The 22737-nt window shown below is 45.7% G+C and overlaps 2 protein-coding genes across 2 annotated transcripts; one reads left to right on the top strand and one right to left on the bottom strand.

Moving 5' to 3' along the window:
* Positions 1–4551: 4551 nt before the first annotated feature.
* LOC115641879 (putative olfactory receptor 52P1) lies at positions 4552–5490 on the bottom strand. Its single transcript, XM_030545241.1, has one exon. The coding sequence runs from the start codon at positions 5488–5490 to the stop codon at positions 4552–4554; it is 939 nt and encodes a 312-aa protein (XP_030401101.1).
* A 15651-nt stretch (positions 5491–21141) lies between these two features.
* Positions 21142–22080, top strand: LOC115641849 (putative olfactory receptor 52P1). Its single transcript, XM_030545218.1, has one exon. It carries the CDS (start codon positions 21142–21144, stop codon positions 22078–22080), a length of 939 nt encoding a protein of 312 aa, XP_030401078.1.
* The last annotated feature ends 657 nt before the right edge of the window (positions 22081–22737 follow it).

The raw sequence follows: 22737 nt of genomic DNA, 5'->3' as shown, positions 1-22737 counted from the left end.
ACCACTCCCTCCCTCTTGGAGGCAGGGTGGGGGGAATAGTTTACTTTTGTTTTGTGCTGCAGAGTCTTCTGTCAGCAGATGTTCAACAGCCCTGCCTGTGATGTGGTCCTGGCTGTGTATGTTGCTATCTGGATTCTTGTATTTGGGGGTCTACTCTTCTGGTGGTGGCGCAACGAAACACATCGCGATTGAGACGTGGGAGAACCATGCATGGAAGACACTGGAGTGTAAAGTAAACAATAGCCTTGACATTGCTCCAAGTCCCACATATGTCTCAGAAAAAAAATCTCCACTTCCTAGGATCTACAGATGGGTACAACCCCACTTCCCACTTCCCACTCCAGGCACTTCAACCTGCTTTCCACTCCAGACATGGCTTCTCATGCAGGTGTCCTCTGTCCCGGGAGAATGGGGAGCCCTGAGCACCCCTGCTCCCATTGGAGGAGTTACGTGGGGGAGTGTCTGCCTGCTTGAGCTGCAGCTTGTATCTACATGCTCCAGCGCTTCATGTCTCTTTCCTGACTAGCTGGTTAACTGCCTCTGAAAGCCCAGATGGCTCTGGGTCGGCAGGTCACATCACGTGGCAGGTATCAAACTGGGCCCCTTCAGTAGGTCACCCTGGGCCATTGCCCGGAGTGCCAAAATCAAAGGCCGACCCTGAGTTTGACTCCAAGTCTCATTGGGATCACACGGGACATGAGCTAGGGAGTCCCGACTCCGAGTGCTCTCTACGTACCAGCCGCTTCCCTGACCAGCTAATCACTGCATGACGTTCAAACCACATACAATGTACTAAACAGCAATGGTAATAAAAATAAGGAACAAATGGGAAAAATTCAAGGAAAGAAGGAACCCACTCTATGGGCCTGGGAAACACCACAAAGAGCCATCTTTGGGGTGTAAGGAAAGTTTGCAGTCTGTTCCTTACATGTCCCAGGCCTCCTGTCCAAGCCCTGGCTGTGCTGCGGTAATACCATGGGTCAGAAACTCAGGCTCCAAGTGGCAGGACCCTTCTCCCCTCCAATCAGATTCACGTCCCCTCTTCTGAGTCCAGCCTTCAAAGCCCTCTGCTCTAGCAACATCTCCCTGTGCTGGATCCTCTGCCCATGGCCCCACCTTGCTCTCCCCAGCTACTCATCATGTTCAGCTGCCATGTTACTTGTGGCACAGCTGGCCTCCAGTATCCTGGTTCAGGCCCCACAGCTCCCCTCTGTAGCTCAGCCCTGGCTCCACATTGGCGCAGCTGGTCTGTGACAGTGCAGCTCCCAGTTCTGGTCTGCTCTAGCTGCAGCTCCCCAGCTCTGCCTCAGCACTGCTGCTCTGCCTCCGACCCAGTTCTGCTTTCGGGACTTCTTCCCTGACTCCTCTGGTTCTGGGGTTGCCAGATTTCTACTGCATTAGTAGCCCAAAGTCACTTAAACACTAACCCCAAGGTAGCCCAATCTATTGAAACAAAGGGTTGTTATTAACACATTGGTCTGTATATCAAGTAATAAATGAAAGCTTTTGTTAGATACCTAGTAGAGTTGATTTAAAAAAAAAATTCCCCACAGGAGTTCATCCACATTAGCAACAAAGTGAGATAAAAATCAAATTCACTTGAGGGTTGCAACCATTTCCTTCACTGGATCCTTGGAGCGCCAGGTCACATATCTGAATTTCTGAGGTTTTTTTACTCCAAAGCAGTTCACGTCAATTGGAAACCAAGTAATTTCCCCTGTTCCCACCTTTGAAAACACTATTGTTATTTTATCTGATCACTTTAATCAGGACTTGATTGTCCAAAGCACTCCAATATTTACAATTAAAACAATTATTAACTCGAAAGGAAACACACCCCATTCAAATTATGAATGACATGGATGAGACTAAACAGGCTATTGTCCAATTATTAGATGGGGAGATCAAGCAGTAAATGCCTCCCAGGGAAGAAGTTGGATTAAAGGGATGAATTATTGTCCAAGGTATTGCAATAGGAATTATTTTAGGATATATACAATTCAAGATTAAAAAATGAAAAGAAAGAGAGGAATTGCTCATACAGGCAACAGCTATTGATGCTGTTGAATATGTAACCATAATATCAGGAGGTAGAACATCATTTTGACATCTTGCCTCCACCCCAAGAGGTGGAAATTAATGTGGAACATAGAATCATAGGACTGGAATGGACCTGAGGAGGTCATCATGCCCAGTCCCCTGCACTCATGGCATTTCTCCACACATCCGCTATCCACGCCCACCATCTATGTGATGGGGTTTTTATGCAATCACCCCATCAAAGTGGGGACCTGTAGCCCATAAGGCCAGTTTGCTAGCTTGCTATATTGCAGAATGGGTTTTCTTTATTTGTTTGATTGATTATATTATTTTCTTAGTTTTTTGTTTATGTTGAGTTCCAGTATATGTTATTCATAATAGTTATTCATCATACTTGGCTGTAATGCAAGGAACCTACAGGCCTGTATCCTGCATGATTAGCTAGAGCAAGTTAGTATGTGAATTTATAACATTTGGTATAGATAAATGGCCTAACAGTTACCCCTTTTGACTTTTGGGGAATTGAATGGGGAACCAAACAGAAAAATTGAATATATTTACAGACCGGTAACAGCAGGGTACACCACAGAATATGGAAATCATAAAAGTCATAAGTTAGACCAAAGGTTTTGGGGATCACATCATTGATATTAGCATTATGAATATATATCATATGTTAGCCTATAGCGTAAGTGTACCCAAAGATTCGTCTGGTTGAAGAAATATGATTTGGGCATGGTAGATTGTGCTCTGATTAATGCAGTGCCAGGACCCTATAAAAGGCTAAAAAAACATGCAGGAAGGTCACTCTTTCTGTCTCTTATCAAGCTATCAGCTCAGCTTTCTGTATAGCTTAGCTACTTAACATTCAAACCTAAGCCCCATCAGCTTGGGAAACCTGGACTATCGAATTCATCAGACACTCCAGAGGTGAGGTTGGTCCTCTGTCTCCCACAACCAGGTCTTCAGGGAAGAATGTGAGTCTGCTAGTTTAAGTAGTCTTTTAGACTAGGAATGTTACCACCGGGGGTCATGGAACTGTATTACTTCTTTGTGACTCTGTGTTTTATATCTTTGATTATTTTTCATTCATTGTAATAACGATTTTAATATTCTGGTATTGTCCTCAGTATAAGTCTCCTTGGCACACACAACCGGAGGGTCTGTTCACGTCATTGAACTCTCTGAGTTCTCTAAGCCTGTTGCCTGAACTGGGACAAGAACCTAAATATTTTCTTATCAGATCATTGGTGAGCTGTAATTAGACTAGCCCATACGTTCAAGTCAGCAATATACACCCTAACACGAAGAATGTTTTCTAAAAGTTCCTCTTCCATCTTGTTGCACAGTTTTGTTTTTATCAAGTCCATTTGAGAAAACAGTCTTTCAAGTGCAGCATTGCTAAAAGGTAGTGACGGAAACAAACGAGCAAATAAGCAAAGTACACTAAAGTCTTTGTCTTCAGCGGCATTCGTGTGTTTGGGTAATTCAACTCAAACATGCTCAATTTGATTGTTCTGAGTATGAGGCCAGTTAACCATAAGCAAAACTCTGCACTGCTGCTCCAACTGTCCAAGGTCTCCACAAAACAATGGCAAAAATGAGATATTGCGTAATCTAGGTCATGAAGGTTTTTGTATTGCAAGCAATTCAATCACCTGGATGTTTGGTGGCAATCCCTGTTTCACAAACTCCAAGAAGAAATCTCGACACCTTTTTTCTAATATATATATTGTGATATACCTATCTCATAGAACAGGAAGGGATGCCGAAGGGTCATCGAGTCCAGCCCCCTGCCTTCACTAGCAGAACCACCTACTCTTGACCTCTTTGACAACAGAAATGGGTAGTGTGTGTTTTGAAAACTACACCTAAAATTGACTTCAAAATCGACTGCACAAAGCAGCATGCAATTTGGCACAAAGATAATGTTGTAGTTTAACACAGCAGTCCCATTATCAATAATGCACGGTTTCACAACTCTTGACAGTCAAATGTCCTCAATTCCTACAGTAGCTTTTGTGTATTAGCACTTTCAAACTGAAACACATGTTTTATCATCCAGGCTTCTTGAAATATTGGATGTACAACAATCAGGTAATTTTTTTGCACCAGAGCACTGCACATATGGTAAAGAAGTTCAGCATTTGTAGTTTGTTTATTTGTCTTGGCTATCAGAAAGTGTAGCTTCCATTTATTACACAGGAACTAATGGAAAGCCATCTTGCTTTAGAAAGCTGCAGTATCTTCTTGTGGTCTGGAAGTCATGCAAAGTGTGAATGAGAGGGTATTTAGGGATGGGGGCTGATTGGTGATGTTGAAAAAGGTCAGGTGATGGTCAGAGAGGGGGAACTCAGCAACAGGGAGAGCAGTGCTTGGTGACGAAGTGATAAGACTGTGAACTTCCACAATTCTGAGCTCAGCCAAACTGGGACAGAGAACACTCGATTAATGAGGAGATATCCTTTCACCCTCTTGTCAGACAGGATTAAAGTCCATGGCCCTTGGTGATCATATTCGGCAGATGTATTTAAACACTCTGTCACGAAGCTCTTTTGTTTTGACCCCATAAATGATAGGGTTGAGCACGGTGGGGATGAGGAAATAGAGGTTGGCCAAGATAACGTGAACATGGGGAGCAATGCCCAGACCAAACCAGTGTGTAAGGTTAGAAAAGAGTAAGGGAGTATACGAGGTCAGAATCACACAGATGTGGAAAGTACAGGTGTTGAGGGCTTTTTGGTGGGCTTTCTTGCAGGAGATTCTGAAGACAGCCCTTATGATTAGACCATAGGATAGGGCAATGAGCATCAGGTCTAACCCAATGACTACAGACGCTATCACTAAGTCATACATCCTGTTGACAATTGTGTCCCCACACGTCATCTTCACCACAGCTATGTTCTCGCAGTACGTATGGGGGATAATGCGATTGGCACAGAATGGCTGCCTGCTGAGGAGCAGGGGTGCAGGCAGCGCGATGAGAACAGCTCTTATCAAACCCACGAGCCCTAACTTAGCTATTCGTGCATTGGTCAGGATGATGGTATATCTCAGAGGGTCACACACGGCAACATAGCGATCGAAGGCCATTGTCACAAGGACGGCTGAATGCATAGCCATACTCGCATAAAGGAAGAACATCTGGGTGAGGCAGCCACCTACAGTAATGCTGGTCAAATTGAACCAAAATATACACAGTGCCTTTGGTACGACTGAGGTACATATGTTGATGTCTGTGAGTGCCAGCATGCAGATCAGCAGGTACATCGGCTTGTGCAGGGTCTCCTCTTTGCTTACAACAAACAAAACCGTAAAATTTCCCAACAGGCCCATAATGTAGAACATAGACAAAGGGATGGAAATCAGGACATGGGCAGCTTCTAAGCCAGGGATGCCCATTAGGATGAATGTTGAAGGGTCAGAAGTGGTGAGGTTGAATGATGCCATGAGGTGGTCAATGCGGCAATAACGCTCAGAAATGCTACAGGTGTCTGTGAAGGGACAGAAGAACAGTGATGGGGATTACAAGTCTTGTAACAAGTAGTACAGTAAATATTTCATAGTTATTAACAATCTAGAAAGGGAATGAGCACTGAGGTGGAAACATTTACAGATGGCATCAGATTATTGAGGTCAGAGTCCAGAGAAGTTCTCAGAGAGAGCTAACCAAGCCAGGTGAATGGGCAGCATGATGGCAGATGAACTTCAATGTCAATAACTGCAACGTGTATGCCCATTGAGGGAAAAACTTCAACTCCTCAAATGTCTTACAAGGTTCTAATTTAACTGAATGAACTCAGTAGAGGATCTGGGCATCACAGTACACAAACCTGTGAGACTTTGCCCACAGTCACACAATCATAGAATCACAGAATATCAAGGTTGGAAAGGACCTCACGAGGTCATCTAGTCCAACTCCCTGCTCAAAGCAGGACCAATTCCCAACTAAATCATTCCATTTGTCAAGCCGGGCCTTAAAAACCTCTAAGGAAGGAGATTCCACCACCTCCCTAGGTAACCCATTCCAGTGCTTCACCACCCTCCAAGTGAAAAAGTTTTTCCTAATATCCAACCTAAACCTCCCCCACTGCAACTTGAGACCATTACTCCTTGGGCTGTTATCAGGTACCACTGAGAACAGTCTAGATCCATCCTCTTTGGAACCCTCCTTCAGGTAGTTGAAAGCAGCTATCAAATCCCACCTCATTCTTCTCTTCTGCAGACTAAATAATCCCAGTTCCGTCAGCCTCTCCTCGTAGGTCATGTGCTCCAGCCCCCTAATCATTTTTGTTGCCCTCTGCTGGACTCTTTCTAATTTTTCTACATCCTTCTTGTAATGTGGGGCCCAAAACTGGACACAGTACTCCAGATGAGGCCTCACCAATGTCAAATAGAGGGGAATGATCACAGCCCTTGATCTGCTGGCAATGCCCCTACTTATACAGCCCAAAATGTCGTTAGCCTTCTTGGCAACAAGAGCACACTGTTGAGTTATATCCAGCTTCTCGTCCACTATAACCCCTAGGTCTTTTTCTGCAGAACTGCTTCCTAGCCATTCGGTCCCTAGTTTGTAACAGTGAATGGGATTCTTCCGTCCTAAGTGCAGGACTCTGCACTTGTCCTTGTTGAATCTCATCAGGTTTCTTTTGGACCAGTCCTCTAATTTGTCTGGGTCCCTCTGTATCCTATCCCTACCCTCCAGCGTATCTACCACTCCTCCCAGTTTAGTGTCATCTGCAAACTTCCTGGGAGTGCAGTCCATGCTGTCCTCCAGATCATTAATGAAGATATTGAACAAAATCAGCCCCAGGACCAACCCTTGGGGCACTCCGCTTGAAACCAGCTGCCAACTAGACATGGAGCCATTGATCACTACCCATTGAGCACAATGATCTAGCCAGCTTTCTATTCACCTTATAGTCCATTCATCCAGCTCATACTTCTTTAACTTGCTGGCAAGAATACTGTGGGAGACCTTATCAAAAGCTTTGCTAAAGTCAAGGAATAACACATCCACTGCTTTCCCCTCATCCACAGACCCAGTTATCTCCTCGTAGAAGGCAATTAGGTTAATCAGGCATGACTTGCTCTTGGTGAATCCATGCTGACTGTTCCTAATCACTTTCCTCTCCTCTAAGTGCTTCAGAACTGATTCCTTGAGGACCTGCTCCAAGATTTTTCCAAGGACAGTGTAAGTATGGACAAAAACTAAGGAAAAGATTGGAATCCAGGAGAAGTGAGATGGGGAATAATACAGTAAATACAATGCCATGAGATCAGTCATTCTATGTTTCACGCTCCTCTAGGCTCCTCACACAGGATATTGCAGAACTAGAGGGTTTCAGGAAAGGGCAACGAGAATGATCAAGGGCCCGGGGAAACTCTCATATGGAGAGAGGTTGAAAAGACTGGGATTGTTACCTTAGAAAAGAGATGGATAAGAGGGGATATGAAAAAAGTTTATAAAATATGACTGGTAGACAGTAGATGGAGAATGTGTTCTCCCTGTCTCATAGCAAAAGATCAAGAGGACATTTAATTACACTGAAATGTGGCAAATTCAAAACTGATAAAGAGTGCTTTCTTCACTCAACACTTAATTGGATTGAGAAACTCATTGACATATGAGGTAATTGAGGCCATGAGCTAAGCAAGAATCAGGAACGTTTTGGACATTTACATGGATAATAATACTATGTAGTTATAATAGTTACAGCTAAAAAAATATTTGGGAAAGTCTATCTGCCCCTGTATTTCAGGGCACAAGCCAATCTCCAGCTGCCAGGCATTAAGGGTGACACCCTCATGACGGTCAGGTCATCCCGCCCGTCTCCTCACTGCTGGGTTTCTTAAACCTTCTTCTGTAGCATCTGGGGCTGTCACTCTCAGAGGGAGGACACTGGACTACATGGACCATAGGTCTCATCTACGATGTAATTTCCATGTTGGAAAGGAGCCAACTTTTCCCCATGAAAACAGATATTATCATGGTGAGATATGACTTTGCGCTGAACAGAATGGTCATGAAGGGCACAGAGGTCTTGGTATTTATGGTTACAGACCTGCACCTCTGTTACTTCCCTTGTTTTTTGGTTAGACACTTTCTTGCAGACACTCAGCTTTGTCTGAAACCTGTGTCATACTCTATATGTCAGGGGTGTGTCCTGTAACCTCATATTTCTCCTTTATATATAATTGTGATATTGCATATAAAACATGCCATAAGAGGTATCAGAAGAAAAGTTATGCTATTCTAAAAGTCATTGTTCTATCTGTATATGTATATATTTAGTGCATATTATGAAGTTATGAGATTGTGTTGTATGGTTGTCACTAAAACATGCTGTAAGTTGGGAATCAGCAGCTCCCCAGAGACAACAGCAAGAAAAAGTCAACAACATAAGTCTAATAGGGTTGAAAGTTTAGATTTTATTTTGGTAACTAACTCTGACTTTTTGCCTATCCCTTATAATCACTTAAAATCTATCTTTTATAGGCAATACACTTGTTTTACTGTTTATCTTTACCAGTGAGTTTGCCAAAGGGTTTGGTGAATCTGCTCAGGTTTACAAAGGCTGGTGTTTAGCCACATCCATTAATGAAGTGGTGAACCAATCAATAAACTGGCGCTGCTCAACTTGAGCATGCATCCGACGAAGTGGATATTCACCCACGAAAGCTCATGCTCCAATACATCTGTTAGGCTATAAAGTGGCTATAAAGCCACAGAATTCTTTGCTGCTCTTACAGATCCAGACTAACATGGCTACCCCTCTGATACAAAAATTGAGGGTTCATAAATATTGAAAACGACAGGTCACTGATTCAGAGCAATCTGGATTGGTTGGTAAACTGGGTCGAAGCAAATGTGTTCTAACATAGCTATGTAGATATCTGCATCTAGGGGCAAAAAATGTAGGTAATGATACCGTAATGGGGGACTCTACCGTGGGAAGCACAATGACTCTGAACAAGATCTGGGGGCATGAAGGGATAATTAGCTGAACATGAACTCTCAGTGTGATTCTCTGTCCAACATTGCTAATGAGATCCCGGTAAGATAACTAGGGAATCTCAAGGGGAGGTGGAGAAGTTGTTTTACCTCTATATTTGGCACTGGTGCGACTGCTGCTGGATTCCTGTGTCCAGTTCTGGTGTCCGTGATGAAAGATGGATGCTGATACATTGAAGAGGGTTCAGAGGGGAATTACAAGAATTATGAAAAGGTTAGAAAACCTGCCTTATAATGATAGACTCAAGGAGCTCCATCTATTTCGTTTAACAAAGAGAGGTATGGGGTGACTTGATAACAGTCTCCAAGTACAGTTTCTCTAAAAGCTCTGCTCCAGGAACTATTTTAGTGAAATTCTTTGGTGTGTGCTCTACAACAGTGCTTAGTGGTTTTCAAACTTTTTTTCTGGGGACCCAGTTGAAGAAAATAGTTGATGCCCATGACCCAACGGAGCTGGGGATGAGGGACTTGGGGTGTGGGAAGGGCTCAGGTTTGGGGCAGAGGGTTGAGGTGCTGGGGTAAGGGCTGTGGGTGGGGCTGGGAATGAAGGGTTCAGGAGGCAGGAGGGGGCTCTGGGGTGGGACAGGGGGTTGGGGTGTGGGAGGGGTCAGGGCTCTGGGCTGGGGGTGCAGGATATGGGGTGGGACCGGGGATGAGGGGTGTGGGGTGCAGGAGGGTATCCAGGTTTGGGGGAGGATCAGGGATGGGTTGTGGTGTAGGAGGGGGTCAGGGCTCTGGGCTGGGGGTGTAGGTTCTGGTGTGAGGCTGAGAATGATGGCTTTGGGGTGCAGGAAGGGGTTCTGGGTTTTGGGGGGCTCAGGGCTGGGGCCAGAGATTGGGGCACAGATTACCTCCAGCGGCTCCCTGTCAGTGGTGCAGCTGGGGCACAGAGGCAGGCTTACTGCCTGTCCAGCACCACGGACCGCAGTTTGCCAGCAAGCTCGTGCCTGAGCTTACTGAAGGCATTTCTTTCTATTCATGACCATGGTAAATGTAGCCTAGGGGGGAGAAATTCTCATGTGACTGCAGTGCCTTGGAAATGTTACACTAGGTGGGCATTTCACAAGGCTGAGGGATCCCGTGACACACTGCATGGATGAATGTTTTAGGTGAGAAAAAAAATTCACTTGACCCCATAAAATCTCCACACGGAGGAACGCATTCATCATGAATGAGTAACAACTAAGGTCTGCGTCCCCATGGCTGACTGTTTCCGGCAGCAGCCAGTGGTTCCTGTAGGTGGCAGCTGTATTTATCTAGGCCCTCACATGTCCCAGAGTTTCCATCTCTCATTATACAATGTGCAAACTTCTCAGCTTATGAGTTGTTCCCGTATAACAGCCCCCGAAGCCACACACAGTGTGTACGAGTGTAACAAGAGCAGCATCACAGGGGACCTGGCATTGGCCTCTCTCTGTGTGAGATTTCTTACCAATGAGACCCAGTCACTAATCTGCAACCGACCAAGGGAGCAGATCTGATGGGAAGCACCTCACCCCTGAAGAGGAGGAGTGGGGGTGGCTTGGAGGTTGTGGGAGCCAGGGATGACTGGGGAGCATGCAGAAGACACTGGTGACCAGAGTAGGAAAAGAACCTACCATATACGCACAGTTAAAGGGGCGATCAGTTAGAAACTACTGTCAGCTAAGTTAAACTTGGCTACTATGTAGAAAAAACTGTATTATTGCTGTATTGTGTTATTGCTGTACATCATTTACACTGTGCATAACATTGCTAAACTCTTTAACCAACACACAGGTAAAAATCAACAAACGAATGGGAGCAGTTAACTTACAGAGTAATTACAACTGTGTAAACAAATTCCCTGGTAGTACCAGTCGCACTTGTGGGTGAAAACAATCTTGTTCAGTTTCTACCTGAATCACAACCCCCAGCACTGTTGCTTCTCTGTGTACACCCCCCTGCCTGCCCCACAACCCCCAGAGCTGAACCCCTGTCCATGTACCGCCTGCCTGCCTCACAGCCTTGAACTCTGCACATTACTCTGTGTACACCCTGCTGTGCATCCTCATAAAACACACCACTGCCCTCCTCTTCATGTACACCCCGTTCCCCGCCCCCACAACTCCCAGTGGTGCCTGCCTGTCTGTGTACACCCCACTCCCTGCCCCCACAACCTCCAGCACTGCCCGCCTGTCCATGTACATCCAGCTCCCAGCTCTCTGCCCCCAGAACCCCCAGCACTGCCCGCTTGTCCATGTAGGCCCCCCACCTCCACAACTTACAGCCCTGCCACACAGTGGTACCCCTCACCCAGGATCAAAACCAGGTGCCAGACCCCACAGTGAGAGCTCACAGAAATAGCTCCTCAGACTAGGAAATGGGAAGATTGGCCTGAACTGCCTCTCTGGGGGCAAAGGGAACTACAGAAACAGCTCAGTTGGCGCAGCGAAGGGGAGAGGGACAGAACTGGTGGGAGGGAGAGAGGATGCAGAGACTAAAAGGAGGCAGTGTGAGTAACTCTTCCTCAAAATGACACAAAGCTTTAACATATTGCAGCCCACCTGAAACCCAGACACCCCTTCCTAAAGCTGTAGTGGGGCTGCTCACTGGAGGGGGCTGCTCGTAAAAGTTTTAGACATTCTCACCTTCATGATGCCTCCTTGGACTTTGCATTACTCAGAATATGCATTCCCAATTTTGCCTGGTTTCAGGACTCTACGCCACTGTGATTTGGATATTGAACATCTCTTTCCCCCATCTCCACCATATCCACACACACAGTGCGTTCCTGGGCCTCTTGTTTTCCCCTAAGCCAGAAACGTGGTTATTTTAACTGCCTTTTGGTGTTTCTCGTCCTCTCCAGGAGCTGAGATGCAGAGGCACAGAGAGTGCAGACCTCTCTCCTCCCACAAAAAAACTGTTATCCTGATTGTTTTCAACCCTAAGCCTGTGAGTTTGAGATTTCAGCAACTCTCCTGTCAGTTCTTCTTTGGTCTGAACAAGCTCACCCATCCTTAGAGGCCACAGGACGACTCCAGTTGAAGTCACTGGAGGCTCATGGTCAGTGTAATCAGGCCATTTATTTAAGTCCCTACGTGTGGATTTAGGGTGAACTCCTGGCTGTGTTGGGAGTTTTTCCACTGAACTCCATGGGACCAAGATTTCACCCTTAGTGTTTACGTTTCGGCACTGAGCTGTGAAAATCACAGCTTCACGTTCTGCTGCACAGAGCACGGTTCAGTCTGGCACTGAAAGACTCTGAAGGAAACCCCCAGTTTATGTGGTGCTGTGAGACCAGGCATGAAAGATGGGGATTTCAAAACACATGGGCCTTGATATCTTTCTCAAGGAGGCCAGCGTCAATCGGGAGTGACCCAGTGAAGGCAGAATGTGAGGGTAGTATCTGGCCAGTGTGTGGCCTTTTCCGGCTTTGAACACTCTGGTAACACAAATACCCACTTAAGAGTGCCATGAAATTGCTAAATTGGAAAAACATGAGCTAACCAGAGGAAAATCAACATAAACCATAAAAAGGAAGCTACTGAGACAGATAAGAGGACACAATAAGACGCAGAGAACTTATCTTAAAAAGAAATATTTGTCTAAACTATTTCCAGTACATTTATAATTCCAGTTTTACCAGGTCAACCCCTTGAACTGTTTAGTATTGTCAGAAACACTAAGTCACCATGCTAGTGAATTCCTGCGCACATGGTTTTTTAACTTGAACCCTTGAACTCTTAGTTCTAACTTTAGTGCAGAAGCTGGTAACTCACCAAAATCCCACTCAGCACAGGAAGGAAATCTCCTTATGGCGACAGGAAGGCAGAGCCCCAAGAATCAGTGTATGAATCTCAAATGTCTGACATGCTCTGTGTTGGACAGAGACCTTTATGATTTCCCTGTACAGTCCCTGAAGACTCTCGGGTTGGCAGGACTTCCAGACAATTCCCTCAGCTCCTGGAGCAGTGGGAAGAGCAGAAAATAGACCCTGCAGAACTTCAGACTGAGAACCTCCCCCGGGAGTGACGAAATGATTCTCCGATAACAGAGGCTCAGATTATCAGGGCAGATTCAGTCTTTCAGACTTGATTGAATCAGCCAGCACTACTGGAACACCAGAAAGTAAAGGAAGATCCAAGGCTTAGATGTACTTATTTATCTATCAGCATTACCATGTTGCTGCCCATTGTCATAGAATCCTAGCATCTGCTGCTCCCCTCCCGGCTGATGAGCCCTACGCTGAATCCCTGATAACATAACATGCAATGGACAGGCTCCTGCACATCCGTGTTTTAACATTGAACAATAGTTCATCTCATCTGATTGCTCCTGCTTAGTCATAACCCCGCCTAGGGCGATATCGTGCCATGGGCAGGAACAGCTTCCAGAGCCCCTTCAGTGATCAGCATGTGCCCAGAAGCCTGGGGACTGCTAAAGTGACCGCACCAGCTATAATTAGTTTAGTGAGGGTGGAGGAAGACACAGATGTGAGTTAGGTGCCCAATGTGCATCTGCATTTAGTGGGACTCTGATGTCTGCTGCCCTTGTGCCTTTGACAATCTATTACAGTCTTAGTCTTCACAATTTCCTCTGGCAAAGAGTTCCACAGCATAGTTCCAAGGAGTTCTTGGAAGTTAGGTCCATCAGTGGCTATTATTCAGGATGGGCAGGGATGGTGTCCCTAGCCTCTGTTTGCCAGAACTTGGGAAGGGGGGACAGAGGATAGATCACTTTATGATTCCCTGTTCTTTTCATTCTCTATGTAGCACCTGGCATTGGCCATTGTCAGAAGACAGGATACTGGACTAGATGGACGATTGATCTCACCCAGCATTGTCATTCCTATGTTCTTATGAGAGCAACATTTTTAGGGGTTCCTTTGCCACAGGTTTTCCTTACCCCCTAGAGTCACACCGTGATAGAAGGTATTTCCTGATCCTGATCCTCTGGTGAATATTTAGCCAAAGCGTATAACTGTATGGTTGCTAGGATATAATTCTTCCACTCCACTCTGTGCTGATTAGGTCTCAACAGGAGTATTGTGTACAGTTCTGGGCACCACATTTCAGGAAAGATGTGAACAAATTGGAAACAGTCCAGAGAAGAGCAACAAAAATGATTAAACGTCTAGAAAACATGACCTATGAGGGTTAGTTTAGTCTGGAAAAGAGAAGACTGAGAGGGGACATGATAACAGTTTTCAAGTACATAAAAGGTTGTTACAAGGAGGAGGGAGAAAAATGTTCTTCTTAACCTCTGAAAATAGGACAAGAAGCAATGAGCTTAAATTGCAGCAAGGACAGTTTAGGTTGGACATTAGGAAAAACTTCCTAACTGACAGGGTGGTTAAGTACTGGAATAAATTGCCTAGGGAGGTTGTGAAATCTCAATCATTGGGGATTTTTAAGAGCAGGTTAAACAAATACCTGTCAGGGATGGTCTAGATAATACTTAGTCCTGCCTTGACTTCAGGAGACAGGACTAGATGACCTCTCGAGGTCACTTCCAGTTCTATGATTCTATAACACAGAAGCATGTATCTGCTTGTAATTGTATATGGGAGATAATCAGCACCAATTTCCCTTTGAACTAATAAAGGAATTCTTGTGTGGAAACTTAGTTGTGTTAAACTTTAATAAACTTAATAGGGAAATTATTTCCAATATCTGGCCTTTCTGGTCAAATTGTGGGGGGGAGGACTGGAACCACTTTGGTGAAGTTGTGAAGGAACAGGGGAACGGTTGACTGAGAAGGTGGAGGCTGACACTCTGGTGAGAGTAGCAGAGTTGGTAGGAACAGGAGAGGAAAAAAGCTGATGCTATGGAGGACACTTTCAGCCAGCTGAGTGAGTGAGCAATGTGGGGAGGGATAGCTCTGTTTTTGAGCATTGGCCTTCTAAACCCAGGGTTGTGAGTTCAATACTTGAAAGGGCCACTTAGGAATCTGGGGCAAAATCAGTACTTGGTCCTGCTAGTGAAGGCAGGGGGCTGGGCTCAATGACACTGCAGGGTCCTTTCCAGTTCTAGGAGATAGGTATATCTCCATTAATTAATGACCACAGCCCTCAACAGCTTCCGGAATGCATTCAGCCAGGGGGTGGCTATCCTGGCCCATGACACAAGTTTGCTCAGGAACAAGGGAAGACCAGAAGATCAGTCATGCCTAAGGTTAAGAATTTGTTGCAATTATTTTTAGTAAAAGTCACAGATAGGTCACAGGCAATGAACAAAAAATCATGGAATCCCATGACCTGTTTGTGACTTTTACTAAAAATAATGAGGGTGTGGGAACTGACACGGGGAGGATCAAACCTCAGTCAGGAAGATGACAGCCTGAGCCTCACTTCAGGAGCAGAAGGGTCCAACACCTGCTGCCACCATGGCTAACAGCTCTATGGCCCCTGCCACAGCCCCAGTAGCTCAGAAGCCCCTGGCACAGCCCCAGAATCACAAAGCTATGGGAGCCACTGCTGCCTGTGGCAGCTCAGAGCTCTGGGTCCCACCACCGCCTGCAGGGGCTGAGAGCTGCTGGGTCCTTGGCCATCCAAGGCAGCTGAGAGCTCAGGGGTTCCCACTGGCTGATAGCTCTGGTGCGCTGCCCCGGGGCTGACATGGAAAATGTCACGGAGGTCTCTGAACGTCACAGAATCCTTAACTTCCGGGGCATAATCTTCCCCATCCACCACAGTGAGTTGTCCATAGGCTTGGCTAAGGATAAGCGGTGGAACCCCAGTGACTGAGGCAGTGACCACACTTTGGGCAGGAGGCACAACAGTCGTTCACTTGCTCCAGACAGCAGAGTTGTTCACCACTGGGCTCAGACTGTCAGTTGGTTGCTGTCAAGTGCTAAAGGCTGGAATGTTGTTGCCTCAGGAACGCTGTTCGGGCTGCTCAGCGCTTCTGTCCTTGGAGTTACAGTGTTATCAGTATTCACAGACAAGGCAGCCTGCTCATCCAGCAGACCTCGATGTTACTCATCAAGAAATACCACAGGCACAGTTCAGTGACAAAGACACCCAGCCAGGTTTATTTCCCTCTAGGTATAATTCTAGCACTCTGGCCATGAACCAAATGTGCTTATGAAATTCCTCTCCCAGGTGGAAATACTCCAAGAAATCCTTATTGACCAAGGACCTAACTTCACTTTACAACTAATGACAGGACTGTGTAGTCTAAATGAGGGTAACAGCATTAGGAACATTGATCTACCATCCCCAAACTGATTGGTTGGTGGAGCAATTTCACGGAACTTTGATGGCGACAGGAATGTGCCTGAAGCCTCCAAGGTTTCTCCCTTTGAACTGCTGTCTGGGAAGCAGGCAGATGCTGCCAGTAATATCTGGTGTAGGGTACACAGCTCCCATTGGCTGAGGGAGAGGGACTGATAAATCATCATTAGTTGCCAGGCAGATTCAGCCATGGAGGCAGATTCACTTTTTTCCCACAATGAATATAAAGAAGCCAAAATACCAAACACAACTACCTGATGCACACCTTGCTGCAATCCTGAAGGTTTCAACTGCTCAATCCCTGAGGCCAAACATCAACAAACTGACACAACCAAAGTGTGTGTGGCAAACACTCAAAAGTCTCTGGCAGCGAAGAATTATATAAAGTTGTATGACAGTTTTATTATTTCTAAGAAATTTGAAATAAAAAATACAATATACACATTTTCTTTTCTGAGCACCATCTTCAGTGACATTATTGGCCCGTTGGGAGGATTTGAGGGCAGCACTGGCCCTAAGCTAAATTGAGTTTGAGACCCTGGTCTAAGCCTTGGCTCTTTCTTTACTTTCTGGTGTTTCCATAGTGGCAGGTGATTCAAACAAGTCTGCAAGACTGAATTTGCCCTGACAATCTGAGCCTCTGTTATCGAAGAATCATTTCTTCACTCCCGAGGGAGGCTCTCTGGCTGAAGTTCTGCAGGGTCTATTTTCTGCTCTTCCCACTGCTCAAGGAGCCGAGGGAATTGTCTGGGAGACCAGGCCAACCTGAGCATCTGCAGGGACTGTACAGCAGAATGATAAAGCTCGCTGTCCAGCACAGAGAGCGTCAGACATTTGAGATTCATGTGCTGATTCTTTGTGTTCTGCCTTTCTGTTGCCATAAGGAGATTTCCTCTCTGTGCTGAGCGGGATTTTGGTGAGTTACCAGCTTCTGAACTAAAGTTAGAACTAAGGGCTCAAGAAGGGTTCAAGGATTCAAATAAAAAACCAGCTGGGCAGGAATTCACCAGGATGGCGACTTGAACTGTTTAGTGTTGTCAGAAACACCAAGGGATTGACCTGGTAAAACTGGAATTATAAATGTACTGGAAATGGTTTACACAAATATTTGTTATTAAGTTCCTTGTGTCTTACTGTGTCCTCTTATCTGTCTGAGTAGCTTCCTTTTTTGGTTTATGTGGATTTTCCTCTGACTCAATCAAGTTTTCCAATTCAACAATTTCATGACACTGTTAAGAAATGAGGCCAAAGCCTCTGCAGTGGGGATTTGTGTTACCAGAGGGATCACAACAGGAAGAGGCCACACACCTGGATTCTGCTTTCACATTCTGCCTTCACCAGGTCACTCCAGATTGACACTGGCCTCCCTGAGAAAAATATCAAGGCCCATGTGTTTTGAAATCCCCAACTTTCATACATGATCTCAGAGCACCACCTAAACTGGGAGTTTCCTTCCAACTCTTTCACTGCCATACAGAACAGTGCTTTCTGTAGCAGGATGGGAAGCTGTGATTTTCACAGCTCGGAGCTGAAATGTAAACACTAAGGGTGAATTCTTAAATGGCCGGATTTACACCAGCCATGAGCCTCCAGTGACTTCAACTTGAGACGTCCTGTGGCCTCTAAGGACGGTTGAGCTTGTTGTTGAAATTTCAAACTCACAGGCTTAGGGTTGAAAACAATAAAGATAACAGGTTTTTTTTGTGGGAGAGAGCTCTGCTCTCTCTGTGCCCCTGGCATCTCTGCTTCTAGAGATGATGAGAAGCAGAAAAAGGCAGTTAAAATAGAAGCATGTTTCTGGCTTAGGGGAACCCAACAAGTCCAGGAGTGCACTGTGTGTGTGGATGTGCGGGTGCTGGGGGCAGGGTGTGCAGTATCGAAATCACAGTGGCGTAGAGTCCTGAAACCAGGCAAAATTGAGAATGCACATCCTGCCTAATGCACAGACCAAAGAGGTATCATTAAGGTGGGGTTCTCAGACTGTAGTGGAATGTGGACAATGCTGTAGCAGATTGTCTGTGACACCATCCCCCTTCCAGACCCTCCCTCCTCCTGTGAGCAGCCCCACTACAGATTCAGGAAGGGAAGTCTGGGTTTCTAAGGGGCTGCAATAGGTTAACACTGTCATTTTGAGAAAGAGTTACTCACTCTGGCTCCTTTTAATCGCCACGTCCTCTGTCCCTCCCACCGGCTCTGTCCTCCTCTCCTTCCCTGCACAGGCTGAGCTGCTGCTGGGTTTCCCTTCCTCCTGGAAAGGCAGTTCAGGCTGATCTCCCCCTTTTCCCCAGTGAAGGCAGACACTGAGTTTAAGAGGTATTTCTACGAGCTGTCGCTGTGGGGTCCAGCACCTGGTTTTGGTCCTAGGTGAGGGGTATCACTGTGTAGCAGGGCTGGAATTTGTGCTGGTGGCAGGACTATATGGACAAGTGGGCAGTGTTGGGGGTTGTGGGGGCAGGAAACAGGGTGTACTCGGACAGGCAGGCAACATGGGGATTGTGGGGCAGGCAGGGGGATGAATACAGAGAAGCAGCAGTGCTGGGGTTTGTGATGTAGGCATGGGGTATACATGGACAGGCAGGCAGCACTGCTCAGTTTAAACTTTTCATTGTGATTCGTGGTCAAAGGCCACAGCTGGGGCCTTTCCTGACCCCGAGTGCATGTGGGCTGGTCTCAAGGTCTCTTTTCCCTGACAAACCACAGAACTGCAGACTGGGTGTCACAACCTTCACTCAGTTTGTTTCCAAATGTTGTTGTTGAATGCTATTTATGTAACTTCAGGCATTTCACCAGTGGAAAGAACCATAGATCTTAACTCCTCAGCTGGTTGAATCTCCCAGTGTATTCTGACCCACTGTCTGTACTGTCCTTCCCCGTCCCATGCTACCCCAATTCCAACAGCACACTGGTTGCTGTGCTTAGATGTCGGGCTGCGTGTGCGTGTTCTCCTGTGTGCTGTCCCAGCTCTGCACAGACAGCTGGCATGGCAGACCTCAAGCAAACCGCCCAATGACCACAAGATCTGCTAAGGTACGAAGGCACCCAGCCAGCTTTATTGTTGACAAAGCATGGTACTAATATCCCGCAGACTCTGCCAGACCGCAAATACATGTGTGCCCGTCAGAATGGACCAGCTCAGTGAACGGCGGGACTTTACGTTCCCCCCAGGCTAGACAAAGACACTCCCTCTGAGAGACATCTTTGTACTCCAACACAAACAAGTTATGTACTGCCCCTCTAACATAGTTACTGCCCCCTGACGTGGCTAGTTGTCAATCATATCTTTGTACAGGTTGGTTCAATCAAAACATCTTTATTATGTACTGTCATCCCGCCCAGACATTTTTTACCTTTTCTTGTTGTTGTCTCTAGGAAGCTGCTGATTCCCAACTTACAGCATGATTTAGTGACAACCATACAACACAATCTCATAATTTCATAATATGCATTAATGATATACATATTTAGTTAGAACAATGACTTTCAGCAGATCATAATCTTTCCCCTGACACCTCTCCTGGCATTCTTTATATGCAATATCACAATTATATATAAAGGAGGAATATGGGGTTACAGGGCACTCCTGTGATGTATAGAGTATCGCACATGTCTCTGACAAAGCAGGGTGCCTGTAAGAAAGTATCTCATCAAAAGAAACAAGGGAAGTAACAGAAGTACAGGCCTGTAGCCCTACACACCAAGACCTCTGTGCCCTTCATAAAGTCATATCTCACCATGATAATATCTGTATTCAGGGGGAAAAGTTGGCTCCTTTCCAACATGGGAATTGCATCGTAGATCAGATCTATGGTCCATTTAGTCCAGAATCTTCTCTCTTGACAGTGGCATCCCCAGGTTCTGCAGAAGAAGGTGTAAAAAACCCAGCACTGTGTGGATGTGGGGGATGACCTGACTGTCATGAGGGTGTCACCTAATTCCTAAAGCTAGAGATTGGCTTGTGTCATGAAAAACAGGGACAGATAGGCTTTCCCAAATATTTATTTAGCTGTAACTGTTATAACTGGATAGTCTCACTATCCGGCCATGAGTTCCTCAGGTTAATTAAGCATGGAGCGATGAAAGCACTCTTTTTATCAAGTTTTGAATATGCCATGTTTCAGTGTAATTAAATGTCTTCTTGATTGTGTGTTATGGGACAGGGAGAACACATTCTCCATCTACTCTCAACCAATCAGTATTTTATAGCTTTTTCTCATATGCCGTCCTATTTATCTCCTTTGTAAGGTAACAATCCCAATCTTTTCAACCTCTCTCCATATGAGAGTTTCCCTGGACCCTTGATCATTCTCGCTGTCCTTGCCCAAAATCCTCCAGTTCTGCAATATCCTGTGTGAGAAGGGTGTTCAATATTACACAGTGGAGCCTAGAGGAGGGTAAAACATAGAGTGATTTCATGACACTGTATTTACTGTAGGATTCCTCATCCCATTTCTCCTGGATTCCAACATTTTTCTTAGTTTCTGGTCATGCTAAAACTACGAGTAAAGTTTCACAGGTTTGTGTACTGTGATGTCCAGATCCCTCTCCAGAGTTCATACAGTTAAATTAGAACCTTGTAAGATATTTGCGGAGTTGAAGTTTTTCCCCCAATGGGCATACACGTTGCAGTTATTGACATCAAAGTTCATCTACCATCATGCTGCCCATTCACCTGTCTTGGTTAGCTCCTTCTGAGAACTTCTCTGGAGTTAACTCTGATCTCAATAATCTGGTGCCTTCTGTAAATGTTGCCACCTCACTGCTTGCGCCCTTTCTAGATTGTTGATAAGTATGACATATTTACTGTACTAATTACAACAAGTGTAATCCCCATCACTGTGTTTCTCTCCCTTCACAGGCACCTGGAGCATTTCTGAGCCGCATTGACCACCTCATGACATCTTTCAACCTCACCCCCTCTGACACTTCAACACTCATCTTAATGGGCATCCCTGGTCTGGAAGGTGCCCATGTCCTGATTTCCATTCCTTTCTCTATGTTCTACATTATCGGCCTGTTGGGAAACTTTACTGTTCTGTTTGTTGTAGGGAAAGAGAAGTCCCTGCACAAGCCGATGTACCTGCTGATCTGCATGCTGGCACTCACAGACATTGGCACGTCTACATCTGTCATGCCAAAAGCCCTGTGTATATTTTGGTTCAATTTGAAAGGCATTACTGTAGGTGGCTGCCTCACCCAGATGTTCTTCCTTCATGCGGTTTCTGTTATGCACTCAGCCGTCCTTGTGACAATGGCCTTCGATCGCTATGTTGCCATATGTAACCCCCTGAGATACACCACCATCCTCACCAACGCACGAATAGCTAAGCTAGGGCTAGTGGGTTTGATAAGAGCTGTTGTCTTCATTCTGCCTGCGCCCCTGCTCCTAAGTGGGCAGCCATTCTGTGCAAATCACATTATCCTCCACATGCACTGCGACTACATGGCTGTGGCGAAGATGTCGTGTGGCGATATCACAGTCAACAGGCTGTACAGCTTGGTGATAGTGTTTGTAGTCATTGGGTTAGACCTGACACTCATTGCCCTCTCCTATGGTCTGGTCATTAAGGCTGTCTTCAGAATCTCCCATAAGGAAGCCCACAAGAAAGCCCTCAACACCTGCACAGCCCACATCTGTGTGATACTGACATCTTATACTCCCTCGCTCTTCTCCAGTCTCACACAGCAGTTCGGTCAGGGCATCGCTCCCCATGTTCACACCATCTTGGCCAACCTCTATTTTATCATTCCCCCCATGCTGAACCCTATTATTTATGGGGTCAAAAGCAAAGAGCTTCGTGACAAAGTAGTCAAATATATCTGCAGAATGTAAGCACCAGGGGCCTTGGATTTTAATCCTGTCTGACAGGAGGGAGAAAGGCTATCTCCTCATTGCTCAGGGGTGTTCTGTCCCAGTTTGGCTGAGCTCAGCATTGTGGAAGTCCACAGTCTCAGAAATTCCTCACAACTAATGTATTATCTCTCCATCACCAAGCACTGCTCTCTCCATTGCTGAGTTCCCTGTATCTGACCAACACCTGATCTCTTTCAGCATCACCTGTCAGTCCCCAACCATAGATACCCTCTCATTCAGACTTTCTATGACTTACAGACCACAAAAAGATACTGCAGCTTTCTGAAGCAAGGTGGTTTTCCATTAGTCCCTGTGTGACAAATGGAAGCTACTGTTTTTGATAGCCAAGACAAATAAACAAACTAAAAATGCTGAACTTCTGTATCATATATGCAGTGATCTCGTGAACAAAATTTGCCTGTTTTTTGTAGGTCAAATACTTCAGGAAGCCTGGATGGTAAAGCAAGTGTTTCAGTTTCAAAGTCCTAATATACAAAAGCTGCTGCAGGAATTGAGGAGATTTTACTAAAGCTTATTGATGACAGATGTGAAACTGCATTTTTGAGAATGGGACCACTGTGCTAAACTACAACATCACCTTTGTGTCAAATTACTTACTGCTTTGCACCGTCGATT

The sequence above is a fragment of the Gopherus evgoodei genome, unplaced genomic scaffold (assembly GCF_007399415.2).
Source record: "Gopherus evgoodei ecotype Sinaloan lineage unplaced genomic scaffold, rGopEvg1_v1.p scaffold_36_arrow_ctg1, whole genome shotgun sequence".
Classification (NCBI taxonomy): Eukaryota; Metazoa; Chordata; order Testudines; family Testudinidae; genus Gopherus; species Gopherus evgoodei.
Note: the sequence above shows the minus strand (reverse complement) of the source record. Positions and strands in the feature narration are given on the sequence as shown.

Bases quoted from the DNA above. Each gene is read 5' to 3' on its own strand.
- LOC115641879 (XM_030545241.1), bottom strand. From the start codon at position 5,490: ATGGCATCATTCAACCTCACCACTTCTGACCCTTCAACATTCATCCTA.
- LOC115641849 (XM_030545218.1), top strand. From the start codon at position 21,142: ATGACATCTTTCAACCTCACCCCCTCTGACACTTCAACACTCATCTTA.